This window comes from Stylophora pistillata, chromosome 6 (genome assembly GCF_964205215.1).
Source record: "Stylophora pistillata chromosome 6, jaStyPist1.2, whole genome shotgun sequence".
NCBI classification, from domain to species: Eukaryota; Metazoa; Cnidaria; class Anthozoa; order Scleractinia; family Pocilloporidae; genus Stylophora; species Stylophora pistillata.
Window position 1 is genome coordinate 6,318,865 of NC_142524.1, and position 20,928 is coordinate 6,339,792.

Consider the following 20,928-nt stretch of genomic DNA (forward strand, 5'->3'; position numbering starts at 1 on the left):
ATTTATTGCCTGGTAGGGGTGGGGGAGGGAGGTGCAATAGAAGGGACTGAGTCATCGCTAACAGAGTATAAAAGGAAGAGTTAACTGCCAATGAGGGGGATCTTAGGGATAATACAGGGGTGGATTACATCGTGACACAATTTTTTCAATATTTTGCAGAACAGTAGCTGTTTCTTATGTTTTCCTTTAAAATCTTGCGCGGGAAATTGGCGTGCGGCCGGCCAAAATGGATCCTCTAGCGTATGTTCGACATTTCACCGCTGTTTTGCGTAAATCGAACCAAACTTGACAACGGGAAAGGGAAAATGTTTCAATATTTGCATCGAGAACTGTAGATCAGAATGATTAACAACTTAAACAAGACACTTACTCTTTGACAGTTTATTAGAACTAGAGATCTGTACAACTGTTTTCGCAAGGATTTTTATCATTTTTAGCTTGTTTCAGAAATTGTCGTCATTGATTCAAATTACTTTAAGCGCACGCAATCGGATATGTTTGAATCGCCGGCGATTGATTAGCAGCGGAAAACCGTCAATTGACTAACCTTAGCTCCTATGAGGCTATGAAACCATAGATAAACCAGCACAAATAATTAACATAAAACCTCCAAAATTCGTATACTATGTTCGAATCCGAGTGAGATTACCAGAAAATAATAAAGAAAAGTGTAAGGAAAGATTTTACCTTATCATTCTAAGCAACATATGGCAATCTGCGGTCTTTCCTTGCACTTAGGTGGCACGGAAAGCCGTAAAAATCTTGAACAAAAGCTCATCTTTCAAACCGGCAGTCTAAATCCCACAGGGATCAACGAACGCGTTTCATTCCACTAATTTATTCATGTTTTTCTCGTTGCCATGTTCCCACCAATAACGTAGCTCCATTTTCTGCCTTTAAAAGCACACACAACCCACAATTCCTCTATTCGCTCCGACGAAGGGCTAACGCTCGAAACGTCAGCTTTTGTAATCGTTACGGTGGCCAATTTACGATTTCAACTTTGTTGATATATCCAAATTAAAAGGAAAGATTTGCTTTGCACTTATCTGCGTTAAACTGCACTTTCTGACAAATTTCATCGCTTTCTTCAATCTTTCGTTGGGACAAGTATGGGTCGGAGGCACTGTGGCCGAGTGGTAAGGAGGCAGGACCTGTCAACTAATGGTCCTGCGTTCAAGTCCTGCACCATTTGTTCTCGTTTATCCCGAGTTCAACTCCTTGGTTGAGCTTTGTGTATAGCCGACTGGTCTGCCCCAACTAGTTAGGATTTTTAAGCACTATGTTAGTCATTTATTTATTTATTTATTCATTCATTCATTCATTCATTCGTAGAGGCCTTGAAAGCCCCATTGGGGAAGTTTGTATGCATACGTTCATACACATTTGTTTATCCATAACGAAACAATCCCGAAAGTACCAGCAAGCTCAGAAAGCAACTGGGTAAAATGACAGTGGCACACACCCACAAGATGCGATTTTACTTCGAGAGGTCGAGGAGTCACTGCACATTTAAGTACAGGGTGTGTGGTTCTCATTGCCACTGGGAAGGGGAGGCTGGCGTTACGCTCAAGACTCTGTACACTTGCGCAGTACACAATTTAAAATTGCTCTCCCTTAGATGCCTGTTCTAATTGCTAATTGCAAAGAAATTTCTTCTCGTCGGTGTTCATTTGTCTTCAGCTCTACTGCTATGAACAAGACCATAAAAGAAAGAATGTTTGTTTTCAAGTAGCGCTCCTGGGGTATCGCATTCGACCACAGTTCCCCGGTCCATCACTAAAACACGGTCACTGTCCATGATAGTGTCCAGCCTGCAAGAGAAATTGCATCGTTGAAAGAGGCATCAGAGCATTGCCTTTCAGTGGACTCTCTTTCGAAATTAGCCACCAGGGCGAGGGGTTTTAGAATAACTTCTCGGATTTTCAACATTTGGTCGGTTTCTGGACTTTGCCGTGGCCGAAAAAAAAGAAAAAAACAAACAAATTAAGAAAAAACTAACTATTCAACTAAGAAACAAGAAAACCAATCAAAGGACAGACTAACAAAATACAAAAACAAAGCAAGACAGAACAAAGAGCAAAAAATCAAAATATACATTGAAATAAATAGGGGTTACCTGTGTGCAATTGTTAAAACAGTACTTTCTCTAAATTCACTTCTAATCGTCCTCTGGATTAACTTGTCTGTCTCAAGGTCCACACTCGCCGTAGCTTCATCGATGCACAAAATCTGGCATGTATAAACAGGAATAAAGTTAGGGGCGTTTGCAGGGATTTGTTGATTCCCATGAAGTTATTCTCGATCTAAACAGAAAAGGATCTCTTTTTACTTTCTTTCCTTAAATTGATGATCATTTCCTCTATCCTCGCGACTTCTACATTTGACACAAGGAAGAAAATGTAAGGAGTAATTAGAACCCAGTCACTCGTGTGTGTTAAAGGGTTAATAACAAAGAAATGTGCACATCTCAGGGTAGAGTAAGTGGGGAGTTTTCAAACGGAAATGGAATGGAGTTATAAATCTTACGTTGATATACACCCTTCTATTCAAAAGGAACATTTTCATCCTTTTCAATGTGTTTGCAACGCCTCCTGTTTTTTCTTTCTCGGAGCTACCAAGGCAACTCTTTCAACGAACTACACGCCTGAAACACGGCAAGTCGAGCCAAGCGACAAGGAGTATTACAATCCCCTCCCCCCCCCTTGATTGGATATCAGTCCATCCCAAGGTTACCCCACAGCATTGCATCACGCTTCCCTGACGATACTCCTGGGTTGAGGGAGGGGGAGAGTCTTGTGCACTAACCACCAGGCCACCGCGTCTACCTAGAACAAGCAAGCTCGAAAGACTGAGTGCTAGATAGCAATAGCCCGTAATAAGAATTCTGTCGATAATCACCTTGACTCTTGTCAAAAGCGCTCTTGCCAGACATACCAGCTGCCGCTGACCAACTGAAAAATGTCGCCCGCGTTCACCAACGTCAGCGTTCAAACCACCTGCAAGTAATATGTTCAATAAGTCACATGAAAAATGCTGGACTCCAGTGGGAGTGAAACAATAAAGCATACCAAGTTCTCGCACGGCTTGAAGTAGGTGACAACGTTCTAAAATCGTCCACAGTTCAGCCTCGGAACACTAAAAGAAAGTAGGTAATACACTAATAAAACTTCTACGTAGACTAGTAAAGTGGGTCCAATCTAGCTCAGGAATGGATATTTTGGTCCCAGTGTGACAAAATCTAGTACATAATTAAACCTAAGAACATCGTATGGTGGCTTGGCTCACAGTTCTGATTTGTAGTAACTCATATCGTTCGATCGAATAGTTATAATTCACCTGCATATCTTCCCTTGGCACCGATGGCACCCAGACCAAAGCAGGTGAACCGCAGGACTACAATTGGACAGCGGGATTCAAATTTTCGCATTAAAACGAGACAAGTGGCTAGCTAGTCCAAGATGGCGCCCAAACCCTGAAATCGCAGAGCGTCCAGACAGACACGACACGAATAGTATGTGTCCTCCTTACCTCGAACGCAACTAGGAACTCCTCTTTCTTTAGTAACAATAATCATGTATACACAGACCACCTACCCTTTTCCACGGGTCAAGATTGTCCCGCACTGCTCCACTAAAAAGGAAAGCATCCTGAGGAATGATGGCCAGTCGAGATCTACGACCAAACAAAGACTTCAGGTGTCTCGTAACAATTTAGCAAACGTGGACAAAAAATGGCAAAGTCCGCTTTATAGCTCATGGGCCGCGGATCCCTCCCAAGGACCCAAGCCAATAGGCCCACACAGCTGAAGCTCATCCCAGATTCCGTGGTTTATGGCGACTGCGAGTATTGTGGGTATATGTATTTTCACATCCTCTTCTGTATGGGATGCGTTATGGGATACATAGAAGTATATGGGATGCTTGCCCCTTGGTAGCTACTTCAGCCTACAACACTACCGCTAGCCTGAATAAATAGCTCTGGGAAGAGAGGGGTTGAAAGCCATTATATCTCCTCCTCCTCCCCCCCAGTTTATCTACAATACACAATTTTATATTGTCTAAAGTATGGTACCCCCCTATATATATATAGATATATTTAACAATTATTCGCCGAAGGCGAGGCGAATATCGTCGAATAATTCCCGAGATGAAGTCGAGGGGATTGTTCGACAATATTCACCGAACCTGAGGCGAATCATTATTTTAGTATAATTTCAGAGCTGAACAACAGAGACATTTTATTTTAACATTTTATATAAAACGCGTGGAGCGGTTTATATAGCGTCATTTAAGGAACCGCTCGACCAATCAGATTGCTGGAAACTCTTTGCTCAGCTCTGAAATTATATTAAATATATATATATCTATATATATATAGCCACGACATATTCCTTGCCGAGCTGGTCACACAGGAATACCAACCTGAGAATTTCAAGAGGTACAGAGGCTACATTGATACCGTCTATTATCACAGACCCTTGGTAACTGTTAACCATTCGAAATAGAACCTGAAAGAGGCTTGATTTACCAGAGCCTGTTCGACCAACAATGCCAAGCTGCACAATCAAACAAAACAAAAAGAGAAAACAGACAGTATTTCGTTGTGGGAATCTTTCCGTACTAAATAGTTTGACAAGGGTTGAAAATGTTTGTTGTTGAAGTGAAACATTACCTCACCCAGAGCCGAATCACTCCACTCATATGAGTAATGCAACATAGCTCGACCAAACCTTTGATAGCATTGCCATTCACTTCCATGTCGTGTACCCAAAGCTACGAATGAAATTCTCCAACAGGAATATATGCCGCCGGACAAAGTGACAGATGTCGCGTTTTTTAAGATAGGAAGACGTGAAAAGCAGACCTCTTGTCATTTTACATTTCCTTTTAAAGACAGCTTCATTTACCATTATTAAATAGGACATGGCTCAAGGCATCTTTCCTGCAATGGTCTTTAATGTTACCTTTTCTCCGGCAGTCGTTGATAATGATACCCCGCGAAGAGCTTGAGGCAAACCTGGTCTGTAAAGAAAAAATGGACATTAAACAAATGAGAGGTACTCTGCCATAACAGGTAATTTTGATAATTAAGTCAGTCACGATGGTATGCAAACTGACGTATACAATAAAGTTGAAGTAAAGTATTTTACTTCTTCAGGTTACTTTCACGTAGAAACGGCAAAGCGCAACCGGCAAACGGGAAAAAATGGCGGGAAAAACAAAGTCACGTGCTCACTCTTGTCGATCACGTTTCACGTACATGCGGTCTTAAATCTCTCTATTATATTGGTTTTTTACTTGAAGCACTGCTCCCAGAGCGCAAGCGAAGTAAAACACCAAGCAGTTCGCGCAAGACGGTCAAGTTTCCTCTTCACCACATGACCACAAACAACGTAACTTACCGATAAACTAAGCTGACATTTCGTAAAGTGACCTGACCGCGAGGGGGCCAAGAGTTGGGAACCTGTAAAACCGAGAAGTTTAGCCATACAGTTTGAACTCGTATGAGATAAAAAAAAAAAAAAAAACTTGATGAAAGGCCTTTTATGTCACTGCATAGTGTCAAGAAAAATAAACAGTGATAAGCGACATAATAAAGGTGTTATGATGTTTCACTATCCCCTGTGTCTGTCGATAAGTTTTTCCTAACTTATTTTCTTTTTTTTTCCTGGAATCCAAAGGTCTGAGGTTCGCTTTCTCATGGGGACTCAGAACTGCTTTCTTAGTTTCGGGCTCGTGACATGAACAAAAGACGTCTCTCTCTACTTCACTACCAAACTAAAAATTTACCACCTTTCTTATTCTATCTATAACTAGAAGTTAATTCTAGAAGTTAATAAGTACCGTGTCTTGACTGCTAACTTCAGGCGATACATCCTCAATGTATTGAACGGCTCTTTCTACGCTCACCATCTGTTTCTCTGTCTCCGTGAAAGACGTCACCATACCTGACAGTCGATCTGTCACTGAGAGTGCGTAAGAGATGGCTAAGCCAACTAGACCTGCGCAGAAAAAACAGCTATGTCGTTTCCATTCGGGTTTAAATAGCGCAAGTTGTAGCACCTTGTTGGAAAATTGTGTGTTGAATGCGTTAAACTGTTTGTAGCTTAGTAATGGAAATGTCAAGTGGTGAACTCAATTTTGGTGTCTCCTGAGCACAAGCTGTGTTATTTGAAAAACTTTCTTTCAATAGCCCAATATCTTAAAAATTCGACGTTTATCAATAGACCTCAAAGGACTTTTGGAGGAGTGAACTATACAGTTGTATAGGGCTTATTCTCTGAAGCTACAGGGTGATGTCTCTTGCTTGCGCTGAAATTCAAAACCTACCTGGATCTACGGTGCTAAAATGATGTTCCAGCACAGCAATGAATGCCACTGCTGTTACCATGGCAACGCCAATGAATTGCAGGAAAAGCCCAAGCCACTGAGAAGCAACAAGTGCTGGAAAATGAGAAACAATTCCATTAAAAGGAGTCAACTTGATGATCTCTTGCATCGCATAGAAATACGCTCTTATTCTCTTGGTCCCAAAACAGGGTTCACGAAGCGAACACTACCGATCCCATCTGCTATACACAAGCAATCAGTCTACAAACGTCATTTGAACACGGGCAATTCATGAGCTATTTACATAATGATTAAACTATAACTACACAACTATAATTATAACTCAGAACCATACTATATCTAGAAGCTGCTTACCATGAACGCCCTGCCTTACAGAGCTTTGCTGATTTTGCGTTTAAACGGCCCGAAAGCAGGGAGCCTGGCGCAAAAATTATCGCATGACCTTCCAAACATCCAAACGCTTTTACCCCCACAAAGAATGCAAGAGATTTTTTTGGACTGCGATCCCCTCCCCCACATAACTTTTCAAAGATCTTCTCCCCCTCCTCCCACAAGACTTTTCCATTGCCTTTTTCTTTAACTCTTTGAATGAGTTATTACCAGAATCAATTTGATTCCATCACATCACGTGGTTCTGTTTCAACACAACTCAGGGACTTAAAGAATGCAGGGCGCATCTTACCACAGAAATTCGCCCGTTGGTTGATTTCGAGTCTGTACTCATTCTCTTGCTTGAATCTCTCTTCATCTCTCAGCGCTCGTATGGTGGCCAGTCCCGTTAGAGTCTCGGAGAAGTGCGCGTAAATCGGCGACAACGTTACGCTCATAAGACGCTTTAACTCTCTAGGGATAGGAAAGAAACCATTCAAGGGCGTATAACTGACGAGTGATTGCAGTCTAGTTCGACTGAGTTGACCTATGCGAAGAGCTGCTATTGGGTGTCACAAAGCCAGGGTGATCCAATGACCTCAACTGCTAACAGGTCTTGGTCGCAAATATAAATTTTCTTTCCTGAAAAGCGTTAACTGGAAGTTCGAATTACCTGGATGTTCTACGGTAGTAATTCTGAATGAGGTAGTACACAAGGACGAGAGGGACTAGAACGAGCACAAACCACGGTAAACCATAACATGTTATCACCACAGTGCCGGCAACGCCAAAGGCCTGGGCCAGAAAAATGTTGAGTATAAAGGGGAGACTGTCATCAATAGAATACTGAAAAAGAAACCACATCAAAAGCAATGAGAAGGTTAACAAAGCTTCGAATTTTTTGGTCAGCTGATTGCGGTCTGTCGCATCGTCACAATTGGGATGTGAAATGTCCACAGAGTAGAAGGTAACAAAACTTCGAATTTTGCGGTCAGCTGGTTCCTGTCTGTCCTATTGTCATGGTTGGGACGTGAAATTTCCGCGGAGTGAAGCAGTGTTACACCTACTAAGTAATTCTTTTTTTTGTTTTTCCTTTCTTGACGGAGCTTGAGGGAGTAGCTACCACAATGACAAGACCATGCTGCAATCTTCATGAGAAAGATTGCGAAAATTCTTCGTCAGATTCCGTCTTAGAACCTAAGTTATAACTCACCAAGACACAGCAGTGAACTCAAAATGAAATAAGTTAATAGATACTTACTATGTCTGAGGAAAACCGATTGACGATACGTCCAATCTGGGAACAAGAAAAGAAAAGCTTGCCAAACACTTCTGTCATGAGCCTCGGGATTGGTAGATAAAGAATTCACTCCCCGTGTATTTTACATTAAAGAAATTATCTCATCTTATCTTTTCTTAAGTACAACTCACCGGAGTAACATCAAAGAATGAGACAGGAGCAGACAAAATACTTTTTAACAATCGCGAGTGAAGAACTTTGGCGGCGCAGATGCCTCCATAAGCAAACAGGAAAGCTCGGAACAGAGTAAAAATCTACGACAAAGAAACAATACCTGTGAGGCTGAAGCAAGAAAGTTGTCTTAAATGGACAAACAACGAGGACGTGGTTTGATTCCGTGCTGCATGCGGTGACGAGAGTGAGTAAGAACCTGTCGGATCCTTCAAGTTCGAGCGCAAGGTCACTAAAAAGGATATCTCAAAATGACAGAAGATTTCATAGCTGCCTTTTGACACCATTCCCCCACCCCTGCTTCGCCAGACTTAGTAGTGTCCCCGCACCAGACTCTCCGCCGCGATGGTGGCTAAACAATCGAACGAAACGGACTTTTCTTCCCTTAGGGGGGTGAGTGAAGGTAGGCGGACCTATTCTAAAAAGTCTTATATGGTAAAGTTCTAAAAGTCTGTTTACGAGCCAAGTAGCCCATCAGGCCGGCGCTTAACCCCGGTTTCCGTAGCATGAAGTAACTAGGAGTATTTCTAGTACCCCCTGAATGGGATGCTTGTCCATCGAAAGGTTACCCCCTAACATTAAATTCGCCGGATGAAGGTGCACTATGAGCGTAAAGTGTCTTGTCTTAGAACACAACACAATGTCCTTGAACGCTCGAACTCGGACCACTCGATCCGGAGTTGAGCGCACTAACCATAAGGGCACCGCGCCTTCCTGATGAGGCTCTGCCCCAATATAAAGTCCCCCAATATAAAGTCCCCCAATATAAAGTCCCCCAATATAAAGTCCCCCAATATAAAGTCCCCCAATATAAAGTCCCCCAATATAAAGTCCCCCAATATAAAGTCCCCCAATATAAAGTCCCTAACCCTTTCCTTGGGGTCAAAATCGGAAATATTACCCCTCTTCCTAAACCTAATCACAGACACTTAGGATGAAGTTAAAGAAAGATATAACAGGAGGATATCAAAGGCCATATTGATAGCTATGGAACATATTTTCCTTTCCTTTCATGTACTTGCAGTTTGAAATAAGTACCTCCGCCCCCTCGTGGGGGGAGCTTCCTAAGATTGGGGACTGTTCGAATTACTCTCCCCATCATGACTTCTTGACATAACTTCCGGGGACATAACTTCCGGGGACATAACTTCCGGGGACATAACTTCCGGGGACATAACTTCCGGGGAAATCTTATTTTCTATATGATCACGATGGCACTGATTAACCACATGTAAGTACACACAGATATGTAAGACACTGGAAGCGTCAAGACAAGTAGCCGTACCGTGTTAGCGACAGCAAGTCCTCCATACACCACCAGATAAAACGTAATGGTATCTTTAACTATGTGAACATGCGGTAATCCCAGTTGGTCAGCCGTCAGCACTTGTGGAATCAAGTGATTCAGGTGAGTGGCTGATGACGAGTTCACGTGATGATGTGCTGCGGTGCTGTTCCCGCGGGAATGAGAAATCCAGTAGGCCAACCACCAATCGCTTACATTACGAGAAGCTGAAAATGAGAACCAGTAAATAAATAAGAAGAGATTTTTTCTTAGTCCCAAGTTCGTGACAAGACGAAAAACATCTTCCTCTAATTCTTTACCGAGCTCAAAAACTCACCATCTTTCTTATTCTATTACAAAACATGACGCTATCCACATTGCGTGTCATGTATGAAATTCATAATAGCCTTGCTCAACATAGTGTCTCCGTGATTCAGTGATACAGCATCAGAGCGCAGAATCCGGAGGTCTAAGGTTCAATTCCTCATGGAGACTCAGAATGTTTTCTTTGTCCCACGCTCGCGACAAGACGAAAAATATCTTTCACTATGAAGAGAGTTGTTCAAAAACGTGTCACGAGCGACACAGAAAAATCTTAGTCCCTGTCTCCCAACCCTTGAACTCCTTGGAGTGACCGGCATCTAATTTCTCCTTACAATATCACCCCTGAATCACACATTAAGGTCAGGAGAATAAAGGAAATGATCAACAACTAAAGAAGCTGATCCGATTGCCTGGTTGAGAAAAGGAGCAAGTTTACAAGACAGCAAAAGTAAAGCAAACCAATGTAATCCCAAATTCTTTCAACACTCAATTCAAATTTGCTCTTGACTCTATCAATAATGGTTTCATTACCCTGCATTAAAAACAGCGACAGTAAAATACTCGTTGCCAAGCAATGACCAATCGCCAGCCAGTAAGATTTGTACACATGCAGTTTGACCACGCCGACTTCTTTCTCCTCTTCTTTTACTAAACCTTCGTCGGTGATCTCTCCTTCCAGCTCATCTGATTCTTTTTTCGTGTTTGTTTCTGGGTTCTTTCCCTCAGTAGGGTTGCCTGCCAGACTTTTCATTATTTTCTCGGTGTGAAGAATTCCCTCGGGCGGCCCTGTGTACGCAATCGAGCCGTGATCCATAACAACAACCAGGTCAGCGGCAGAGAGGAAGTGAGTGTGATGAGTGCTAAGTATTCTGGTCTTGTTAAGAAGGATTCCCATGATGCAATGGTGAAAGAGGTGAGCGGCAACATGCGCATCCACTGCTGCCAAGGGATCATCAAGGAGATAGACTTCTTTGTCCTGTGGGAAAAAGGAGAGGAGTTGTCTTTTGTTGGGAGAAAAATGAAGGGGAACTATAAATTTAATCGACACTGTTATCTTTGCTTATTGTTCAAAGAGAGCAAGTATCTATTTCATTGTTTCCTACCCGTCACTCGATTGATTAGATCTGGAAATATTGAAATCATTTGTCTAAGTGCAATTTTGTGTCGAAAGTAAAACAGGATTCCATTCGTTTGGCTTTACTTTCTTCTGTGATTGGTCAAGAAAAATCGCGCCATCCTCTTAACCAATTAGATACGAGACTCAGACCAATCCCGATTTTGTTGGCCGCGTTTTCCCCCAGTCTGGTTGTTTTTACTTTGAGTTCTCTTTGGCTCTTAAAATTATTTTCCTTTTTCCGAGTGTCCGTTGGGATCACTTTGGTTATAGTTTTACGACACTCAATCGATAAATGCTTCCGTTCTACCCTGTAATTGTCTGATGGGCACCGCCTTTAATCGGCGCACTCTCAAACTGAAGGAACTATCTTGAAAACACATTAACCAACTAAGTAGTTACATCTCACGATTTTAGAAATCAAGGCTCTCCGATACAAACGTAAAAAGTTTGAACCTGATAAACAGCTCTTGCCAGAGCTATACGAGCCTTCTGTCCTCCGCTCAGGGTCACGCCATTCTCACCAATCTCCGTTTCGTCACCTGAAGGGAGCATCTGAAGATCCTTTGAAAGATTTAAGAAAAAAAAAAAAGGGACAAAATTTCAAATTAAAATGATCTTATTAGTGTTACTGTAAAAATCCAAAGCAAATGGAAGGAAATGATAACGAAACCAGGTCACCGGGTCAATGTTTTGTGTTATTGGGCAGAACATTTAACTCTTACAGTCTCTCTCTCTCCACTTAGGGTACCGGCGAATTGTCAGGGAAGCCTGATGAAATCCTTAGGGAGGGTGGGGAGGGGGTTACCTTGCGATGGACTAGCATCCGCTCCAAGGAAGGAAGTAGGGATACTCCAAGTTGTGTCACGTACAGGAAACTGGAATAGGCTTTGGCTTTGGGTGTACAGACTTAAGCCTCCTACAAAACTGTACAGAATAAGAGAAGGAAAACTATTTTCCTTTCTCGTCAAGACAACAGAGTACGTATTTTTGGTGGCATGAGCAACAGGAATGCTGGAATGCTAGTCCGTCGAAGGTTAACTACGCACTCCCCCATCCCTTCGCAGCAATTTGCCAGGCTCTTGAAAAACTACTAATTCGTCGGCACCCAATCCCATCGTCAAGCGAGAAAGATAGGAAGAAGCTGGTCTTGAAGGTCATGCTCAAGCAACAACACCTCATTTGATGCCTTAAGGAGAAAAAATTGTAATTATTCTCACCTCCACCAACGCACATGCGAAGATTATTGCGTTATACTTCTCAAAATCAAAGGATTTACCAAACAGGATGTTTTCTTTTACTGTACCATGTTGAATCCACGGTTCCTTGAGTATTAGAAACAAAAACACGCAAATTTAGCCCAACACAACAGCTACAAATATCTTTAAACCTTCAACTCCTTAGAATGACCAGCTTCTAATTTCTCCTTACAATATCACCCCTGAATCTCACATTAAGGTCAGGAGAATAAAGGAAATAATCACCAATTAAAGAAGCTCTAGATTGTTAAACTGAATATTCTCCTTGTCGGCACCGTGGAAAATGTATAGAGAACAGTATGGAGAATATGCATACTGATGTTAGGACGTAAAGGGTTAAACGTCTAAAGAAAGCAGGGGAGTAGGGATGGTAGAGTGGTGCCCAGACCTGGCGTCACATGTGGGTTGAGTTTCTTGTTGGTTATCTTTTCCTTACTCCGAGGGTTTTTCTCATGGTCCTCTGGTTTTCCTTCCTCCGCAAAAACCAACATTCCAAATTCCAATTCGATCTGGAAACAGTGGACAATAAGAGCCACCCAGTGGAATGTCCACTTCTAAATTATTTATTTACCTATTATTATTTGTTTATTTGTTACGCATGAAAAAATGCGGAAAACATGCGACCCGAGAAAAGTGGAATACAATTATAATGGAGGACTCAATAATGAAGGCAAATTTCATGGATTTGAATCTAATTAAATGAAGGTCTACAACAGTTAGCCAAAACATGAGTACGTTGAATGAAGTTTCTTAAAAAAATTAAAAATTCCACCCAACTTTGACAAGCCGTGACAGAAGGAAGTTCGGTCGGAAATTATCTAAGGGGGCAAGTTTCTACTGGAAGAAACTGTGGCGCGGAGTCAATGGGGGTATTATGAGATCATTTGTTTTTATGAACTGGTTTTCTCCGTGGTTCTCAGAGAAAAATGTAAGCTTGTCATTTTGGGCTCTCTCACCTGGGTAGCTAAACCAAAGCCTCGTTCAAGCTTCTTGACAAAAACCTATTTTGATCAAAGACAAAAGAAATTGAGCCGAGCAGAATTCTGTAATCAATAAACAGCTTAAGTAGACAAGAGCCCATTAAGGATGGGCACAACACTGAACAGAGAACCGGCGAGCACGCCGTCATTCTTAGCGCTTCAGCGCGTGCCTTTCTTCGCCCGCAGAAAAGTACTACCAATAGTGGTAGGTTAAGAAAGGCAACGGGAATTTCTCTATACAAAAGATTTAAGAAATAAAACAATAGCTGTGCACGTGCGTTATAAATCTTTGTAAATTTCTTTGCAAAACACCAACGTGAAATGACCAAACTTTGCGTTGTCCAGAGAAAGTGAGCGACGACGGCTAATGTTTTAAATTTCTATAACTAATTTAATGCTGTGTTCCACATTCAGTTTCGAGATAGTTTTGACAGTGAGAAACAAACTAAATGACTCAAGAGTATCGCGATATATATAGGTAGTCGCATGGGGCCGAGTAAAATTAAGGATTAATATCACGCGCGTTTTCGGAAGTTGCTGAAATTTCCCGTGCCGCGCAGCGACGAGGGCAATTTCTGCAACTTCCGAAAACACAAGTGATATTAATCCTTAATTTTACGAGGAACCATGTGATTACTTGTTTATAATATAAGGGGCAAAATGTTTTCTTACTGATCTCGCGCAAAACGGGACGCCATTGTTAAAAAACAAACAGAAATTTCTTTACTTTGGCAGCCGGTGCTAAGCGATTTCCAGCCAATCATTTTCAAGTAATTTTGCCCGGGGCAATTACAAAAATTAAGAAAAAATGCCCTCTGTCTTGACCAATCACAATTCAGTAATTTTGCCCCTTATATGACAATCGTAGGTATCAGCGTCGCCGTCGAGAGTTCTGTAAGGGGTCTGGTGATGATAATTGTTGGTGCCAGAGCCCAAACTCCCCAAACCTCTCGCCAGACTCGTCTCCAATCTTCCCGGTGGCGGAAAAACGCGCGTTCTGCAGCGCTGACAATGTGCGCATAAGATAGCATACCTCTCCAAGCCTTTTGTCCATTTCTGCGGTGATGGCAGATAACAACGAACTCTTCCCTGAACCAACTTTACCGATCACCCCAACTAGCTGGCCCTGGAAAGGTAAAATATCAAGAAGACTCAACTAACTCAAAGCTGATTTAATATTGATTGAATTAATATTGAATTAATATTGATTGAATTATATCAGACCAGATGCGAATTATTGGCAAATGCCCTACGCAGCCAAGATGTCACGCGTGTTTGCCTTATGGCGCAAGTGTACTCTCGCCCTTACCACGAGCGTCTGCCACGCAGGCTGATAAAATTCACGCTTATCATCAGAGCAAATTTATCGCCTTTGCACCTTCACATACGAAACATCTGAAACCAATGTAATCCCGGTTTACTCTCAATAATCAGTTAAAAGTTGTTCCAAAAGTGTTGCTTACTGTTTCTATGCAGAAATCAATATTTGCTAGGTCTCCAGTGGTAATAAAAGCCTGCTCCTCTTCATCAGGCTCTTCAGGCTGTTTCCAGCTAAAATGACCGTTCTGTATCAGTACTTCAGGAGGCTTGGGCACTAGTGAAAAATTGCAATAGGAAAACTTAGATACAGAGTAGTTATTTACCCTTTCAGGTACGTTGAACTAAAAGTTTCATAACTACTAATTCTGTCGACTGAAAGCAATGATTAATTATTTCTCCCCTATAAAAAAATCCTGGATGCCCCCTGCACTAACAACAGACTGCAAGTAGACAGCCTACACACCTAGTGACCTTTGGGAGTTTATTAAAAGGGGACAGCCTTAAAGGAGCAAACATCTCCTTTGTGCTCTCAATAATGACAAAACCACATCTATGGGGGCTGAAAATCACTAAGCCAACATAATTATTCCTCATTTTTTCTTCAAACTCAAAATACAAAATATTTAATACTCAATCAGTACTTACTATCCCCGCTGTGTGATTGGTTTAGCTGCTGGTAGTGCCCAGTCAGGTCCAGGTTGTCTAAAGAGAGAAAAGCCTGGAGCCTTTTGACTGATACCCAGGCTTCCATTAATCCATTGAGTACCCAAGGAAAGGCATTCAGTGGAGAGATTAGCATGTTAAACAATGCCACACTTGTAAAGACCTGCAAGAGTACGTCAGAAGATTTTTAATTAGCTGAAGCAACAGAGGATTCAGGCTACATTTTAACAGTATGCTTACAGATTTAAACAGATTAGGACAAATATTTCCTCACATTTTCCTGCACAAAGTTTTTAGCACAAAATTAATAACAGATTGTTTGGGAGAATTTTTTCAATGAAAGTACCTTAGCTGCAGTGAGCTTATTTCCCAGCAAAGCATATGTAGTAAAAGTCAGTATGGAAATGATGACTGGCGTTGTTGCCCAAAAATACACACACCAGGCATCCAGGTATTTCCTTCCTTTTAAACTCTTCAATTCTGCAGCTCTACAGAAAATTGCAACGTGTGAATACTAGAAATGATCAGAAATCATTGTAAAAAGGACAAAAAGAAAAAAAAACACCAGTTCACACAGCACTTTTTAAAATAAGCGCATTTCCAAATTACCTTTGGCCTATTTTTCAAAACGAGTCCTAAAGCTCACCCTCTCATATGATTATAAGTTTTCATTCACATGAAAATAAAACTCATTTTTATAACAATGGTTGGGTATCAGGCCTTGTTTTGAAAAGAGGCCAAAAGTAATTCGGAAATGGCCAATTTCATTTAGCAAATTTCATACCCCATGCATGATCAGTGAAACTTTTTTAAAAATCATATGCACACATCTGTGTTAATTCCCCTTAAAAAAATGAAGAAGCATGCTTTCATTGTGCAAGTCAAATTATAACAGCCAATTAAACAAAACTAGCTGATCAAATTACAGGAAATAAACAGTTAATCGCACCAAACATTCTAATTTGGTTTTACTGATTTGCAAAACTAAATTTAGTTGGAATCATTCTTCATTTCTTATAACTGATGTGATGGGTAAAATTTTTTTAGAGACCCCCTGAAATGTAGTCACAAAAAATGCTAACCTCAACTTTTCTATCTTCTCTTCAAAGTTTCTCTCCCAGGCGTAGAATTTTATCACTCTTATACCTTGTAGAATTTCATTCATAACCTAGCAATATGGAAAGCAAATATCTCTGTGGTCAACCAGTTTCATATCAAACATATTAAACAACTGTTAATATTCAGATCAAAGTTTAAAAAAGTGAGGAAGGTTAATGTCTCGTTCAAGAACACAACACATTGACGCATCTCAAGCCGGGACTTCTTGACCAGAAGTCTAGTACCCTAATTGTAAGACCACTTCTTCAACTGCAAATTTTCTAGTCTAAGACTCTTCTAAAATGTATACTTGAGATCTCTACCTTAACTCTACTGTCCTTCTGTGTCATCATTTCTTTGCTTAATTTCTGAATCTTCTCAGCTAACCATCTGTTGATGGGTATCAAAAGAATGGCAAAGCCCAGGCCAGCCAAGAAAGATATGCCAACCTAAGATAAAGAGTCATACAAGTTCATGTAGAGGCTAAAGAGTGAGATTTAAGAGAAAAAAATATTCCACTCTTAAGAATCAAAAGTAGATTTTACCTGCTGATGAAGAAGGTACAGTGATACTGCAATCTGAAATGGCAAACTCCAGAACTGGTGAAAACTTGAAGCAAAATTGACCACTCTATCTGTATCTGTACTCATAAAGTTCACCACCTGGTCAATATCAAAAACAATCAAAACTTTAAATTAACATAGCCTCTCTTTTGGAAGTCAACTTTTTATTATTAAAATTCTTCTTAACAACAAACATATGAAACATATGTATGAACTGCGGTTATGAAACGTATATGTGCACGATCCTTCGCAGTAAAGCACTATTTGAGCAATAGTGAAAATCAGACCTGAAAAAAATTTCAAGCCTGTAAGGGATTCGAACCACTGACCTCTAGTATTGCAGAGGTCAGTGGTTTGAATCCTGTACAGGCCTGAAATTTTTTTCAGGTCTGATTTTCACTATTGCTCAAATAGTGCTTTACTGCGAAGGATCGTGCACATATAAAAAAATTCTTCTTCTTAGGTGGTGTTGATTTACTGCAATCCCAGAGGGCAAGAGACCATCCCCAAGTGACAAAGATATACACAAGAGTGCATCAGTCTCTACGTATCAAGATTTTAAATCAATGCATAAAATATATAGAAGCCCAATGGCTAGTGCCTAAGAGATCAGGGTCAAAGTTAGGGCCAGGCCATTGTGTTGTGTTCTGCAGCAAGATACTTGTCTCTTAATACACAAGATAGCATGAATGGCAAACTCTTGGGACCTTGACACAATGCTAAGGGGACTGGGGGAGAGCACAACCTGCAAGAGACTTGCATGTCATCCGCGAGGGGTAACAATGCCATTCATCACTTCATAAGACTACCAGTTAAGCCCTTCATTTTCAGTGAAGTCTGCTGTGCAAGTAAAGAAATCATCAAAAAAATCTTTTCTTCTTTGACTTGCACCCAGACTTTACTGAAAAGGAAAGACTGTTCCTATTCTAGTCACTTCATGTCACAGAAACCAGGATAACCATAGTGCTTAACACTTTAAACTCCAAGATCTGATTGTCAATTCTCCTCTTTAACTGCTACACATTTTCTTGTAAATTAGTTGCAAGAAATTTTGGTGTTAGAACAATATGCACCATAAACTTCCTGTGCCTTGAAAGACTAAGCGCCAAATACAGTATGTGATATCAGTTGGAAGGAGGGAAATTTTTCAGATCATACTTCTCCTGTAGTAAACTTGGACAAAGTGGTAAGGCTGACAGATAATGCTTTGTGGTAGACTGTGGTAATAACAGCAGCTCGGATTTTCAAGCCAACTCTATTCACCTAAGGAAACCACAAAAGAGTAATTAACAGATTATTATAATTAAGAGAAACAAAATGATTATATATACAAATTAACGGATCAAAAAAATTACTCTGAAAGTAAATGAGTATATTGCATATATGGCCACAGCTTTATACATGTACTTTGCAGAATCATGGTGAACAATTGCAAGCTTGCTTCACTAGTAGTAAGTCTACTAACTATACTGTATTGTTTTTCATATGATATAGTACATTTACATGTATGTGCTGTGCAAGTAATTTCTTAATATCCAATATAAATTTAGAGAACTTTCAATGGAAAACCTCTGATTTCATGTTGAATTTTGGCTGAAAACAGAAATAAAAGTAGCAATTCTACAACATAACATGGCCTTCATTTTATGATAGAAGATGTATAGAGCTTGCAGAGTCAATTAGCTTTCTTAAATTTCTTTCTTAACAAGGAAATAACAATGGCATATCAACTAACCCAGTAATTAAACTGTGAATTTATAAAAGCTGCACAAAATGTTGTCAAGAATAATCCACCTGCATAATAATAGCCATGAGACATTGGTTCCTGAAAGAAAAATGCAGATGTAACTGTATGCAACAAATCATCATAATGGCGAGCAATTGAACAAGCACCTTAACACTAGTTTGCTTAAAGCTAAAGTGTTGCTCCACTTTCTGTTGAGTATTCATCCTTGCTTTTAATTTACTAGACATCCTCAGGTTTTGTCTAGGTCCTCATTCAATTATCCAAGATTTTCTTGGATAAATTTTTCATTTTACAATTCAGTGTATTAACTTATTCTATGATAAGGAAAAAGACAAAGAAACTAGGAAAATTGAAGTAGTTTTTGAAAAAATTCAACCAAGGACAAATTCAATACAAAATATTTGTTGGTCTAAAATTGAAATTTAATTAGTCAGATTTAACAATAATAATATTTCCTAATATGTACAAGTTTTTTTCTCATTTTCATTCATTTCCTGTTTTGTTGCTAAAATCATATTTATTTTATTTAATTCATACACCGAATCGAAATATGGCGTCCAATTTGAATTGCCATTGTTCTGGACTTACTAGCCTCTCACACATGTGATAATCCTTTTGTGTTTCCACGTGAAGACGAGGCTAGTAAGTCCAAAACAATGGTAAATTAAATTGGACGCCATATTTTGATTCGGTGAATATGCTAGAAGTTTTATTAGTATGTCACGTAATGTTGCATTAAGTGTCTTTTTTTTCCATGCCACAAAAATTCCATCTCTGGCCACCATATTATCAATTTCTAGGTCCCCAAATGGCAGCTTTGAAAAGCATCAAGCTTGGAGCAGTGACTAACCTGTCTATTTTCCATGAAAGACACCAGCGCATGAAGCAAAAGAGGACCAGCAAAGCTGAGAGCATCTCCTGCTAATTTCAGAAGTCCAATGCAGTAATACTGCAGACCAAATGAATGGTGAAGAGCTCTTAAGAGGGATTGTGGATTATTTACTTCAGGACCTGACAGGCCATTACCTTCCTTTCCAGAAAATTCTGTACTAGCTTGACTATTATCACTTGTCATTCTTCTCACATTGGAATATCTTTGAAAGTTTGGATCTGATACACTCTTTTGTATAGTGCCTGGAGAAAATGTGATGCCACTGAAGCCAGATTCACTTGAAAAGCTATCCTCCAATTTATTTCTTGCATCTTGATCCTTGTTTGAATTATCAAAATTAGCTGAGAAAAGAATTCTCAGCCTTTTTGTTGAAAGACTTTGAGGTAGTAAAAACAGATCTTCTGTACATTGGAGATTTCCTTTTGAGCCCTTTTTCATCATAGGTCTCACCCACCAGAATGTTAATTTAGAAAAAGTATTAGCTTTTTCCTCTGCAACTCCAAGATCATCCAAGATGCACTGTGTTCCACTGTAAAATGTACCTCTTGAGGCATTTCGTAGCAAAGCGTCTTTTTCTGTCCCACCCTGAATATCGGTGTATGCAGTTGATGACGAGAATTCCACATGTAACCCAATCCAATCACGGTTAACGCAGGTTGGTGGAATAAGAAGAAACAGAAAGATAACTTGGAGAGAAAATCTGCATATAGAGCCGTACTCGTGTACAAAAAGTGAATCAAACCCATGTCTTTCGATACTCAAAATTACTGAATAGAACTGTACAATTGTTGCAAGAAATGCCAAAACTATAATCATGACATGAAATGTAGCGTAGCATTTTTTCACAAGGATAACGTGCCTGTTTCTCCGCACACTCACAGCGTTTGAAATCCATGCTACTGCAACAAGTGAACTCGTAACGAGATAAACCGGCGGGTGATAGCCATGAACGAACCACGAACACACAACTTCAATCGGCGACTCCAGAAAAATCAAACAAGAAACTACAACTTGCAGATTTGAGTACAAGTAAAGGCGACTTCCTTGAATTGGAAATCGCTGCCTCTTTCCACTGGCAAAGAATATGCTTGAACAAATCAAGAAAAAATTAGCTGGGAGCACAAGACACAAGAGCTGAAAACAAGAACCAAAATCATTTGTTTTCCACACGATTAAAGAAGTTCCATTTCCAGATCCGCAGAAATCTTTCAAATTTTTCATTTTCCACCGGCTTTAAATGAAATGTTGTAAATGAGAGAATCTTTTGCCATTTATGTTTCCTTTTCCTTCCCCCGCTGTTCTTCCGCCATTTTGTGAAATAAAGGACATTTCTATTACACAACCTATCAAAATGTGATGGTAGTTTACCGCTGTGTTGGGATGACTGTCTCTAATTTCCTTGTGTAGTTCCGCTGGCGGCTGCATGTTCCTGTCGTGGTCTCAGTTTAGTCAACGGACTATTATTATCGGCTAGTTCATTGATATTCGTT

The 20,928-nt window shown here is 40.3% G+C and overlaps 1 protein-coding gene across 2 annotated transcripts; it reads right to left on the reverse strand.

Moving 5' to 3' along the window:
* Window positions 1-1,284: 1,284 nt before the first annotated feature.
* On the reverse strand, window positions 1,285-20,771 carry LOC111342171 (ATP-binding cassette sub-family C member 10). 2 transcript variants are annotated; one of them, XM_088726042.1, is made up of 29 exons: window positions 19,397-20,768; window positions 18,535-18,624; window positions 17,958-18,062; window positions 16,782-16,898; window positions 16,560-16,685; window positions 16,221-16,306; window positions 15,485-15,626; window positions 15,121-15,301; window positions 14,619-14,749; window positions 14,189-14,281; window positions 13,132-13,176; window positions 12,137-12,241; window positions 11,373-11,480; window positions 10,334-10,778; window positions 9,479-9,705; window positions 8,154-8,276; window positions 7,984-8,019; window positions 7,396-7,568; window positions 7,036-7,196; window positions 6,333-6,446; window positions 5,847-6,004; window positions 5,405-5,466; window positions 4,967-5,024; window positions 4,425-4,558; window positions 3,597-3,675; window positions 3,072-3,138; window positions 2,902-2,999; window positions 2,120-2,232; window positions 1,285-1,814 (listed from the first exon to the last, which is right to left on the reverse strand). In XM_088726042.1, the coding sequence occupies exons 1-29, from the start codon at window positions 20,657-20,659 to the stop codon at window positions 1,670-1,672; spliced, it is 4,785 nt and encodes a 1,594-aa protein (XP_088582168.1). In that variant the 5' UTR covers window positions 20,660-20,768; the 3' UTR covers window positions 1,285-1,669. The 2 variants fall into 2 exon arrangements, 1 of the variants encoding a protein (XP_088582168.1); XR_015989085.1 differs by lacking the exons at window positions 1,285-1,814; window positions 2,120-2,232; window positions 4,425-4,558 and having other exon boundaries at window positions 2,926-2,999; window positions 19,397-20,771.
* Between the last annotated feature and the right edge of the window lie 157 nt (window positions 20,772-20,928).

Excerpts from the sequence above, each read along its gene's own strand:
- LOC111342171 (XM_088726042.1), bottom strand. The coding sequence starts at position 20,659 with ATGAAAAATTTGAAAGATTTCTGCGGATCTGGAAATGGAACTTCTTTA. Across the intron at positions 7,197-7,395 it reads TACTACCGTAGAACATCCAG|AGAGTTAAAGCGTCTTATGA; the intron begins GTAATTCGAACT and ends TCCTATCCCTAG. Across the intron at positions 6,447-7,035 it reads CCAACGGGCGAATTTCTGTG|CACTTGTTGCTTCTCAGTGG; the intron begins GTAAGATGCGCC and ends CTCATTTTCCAG.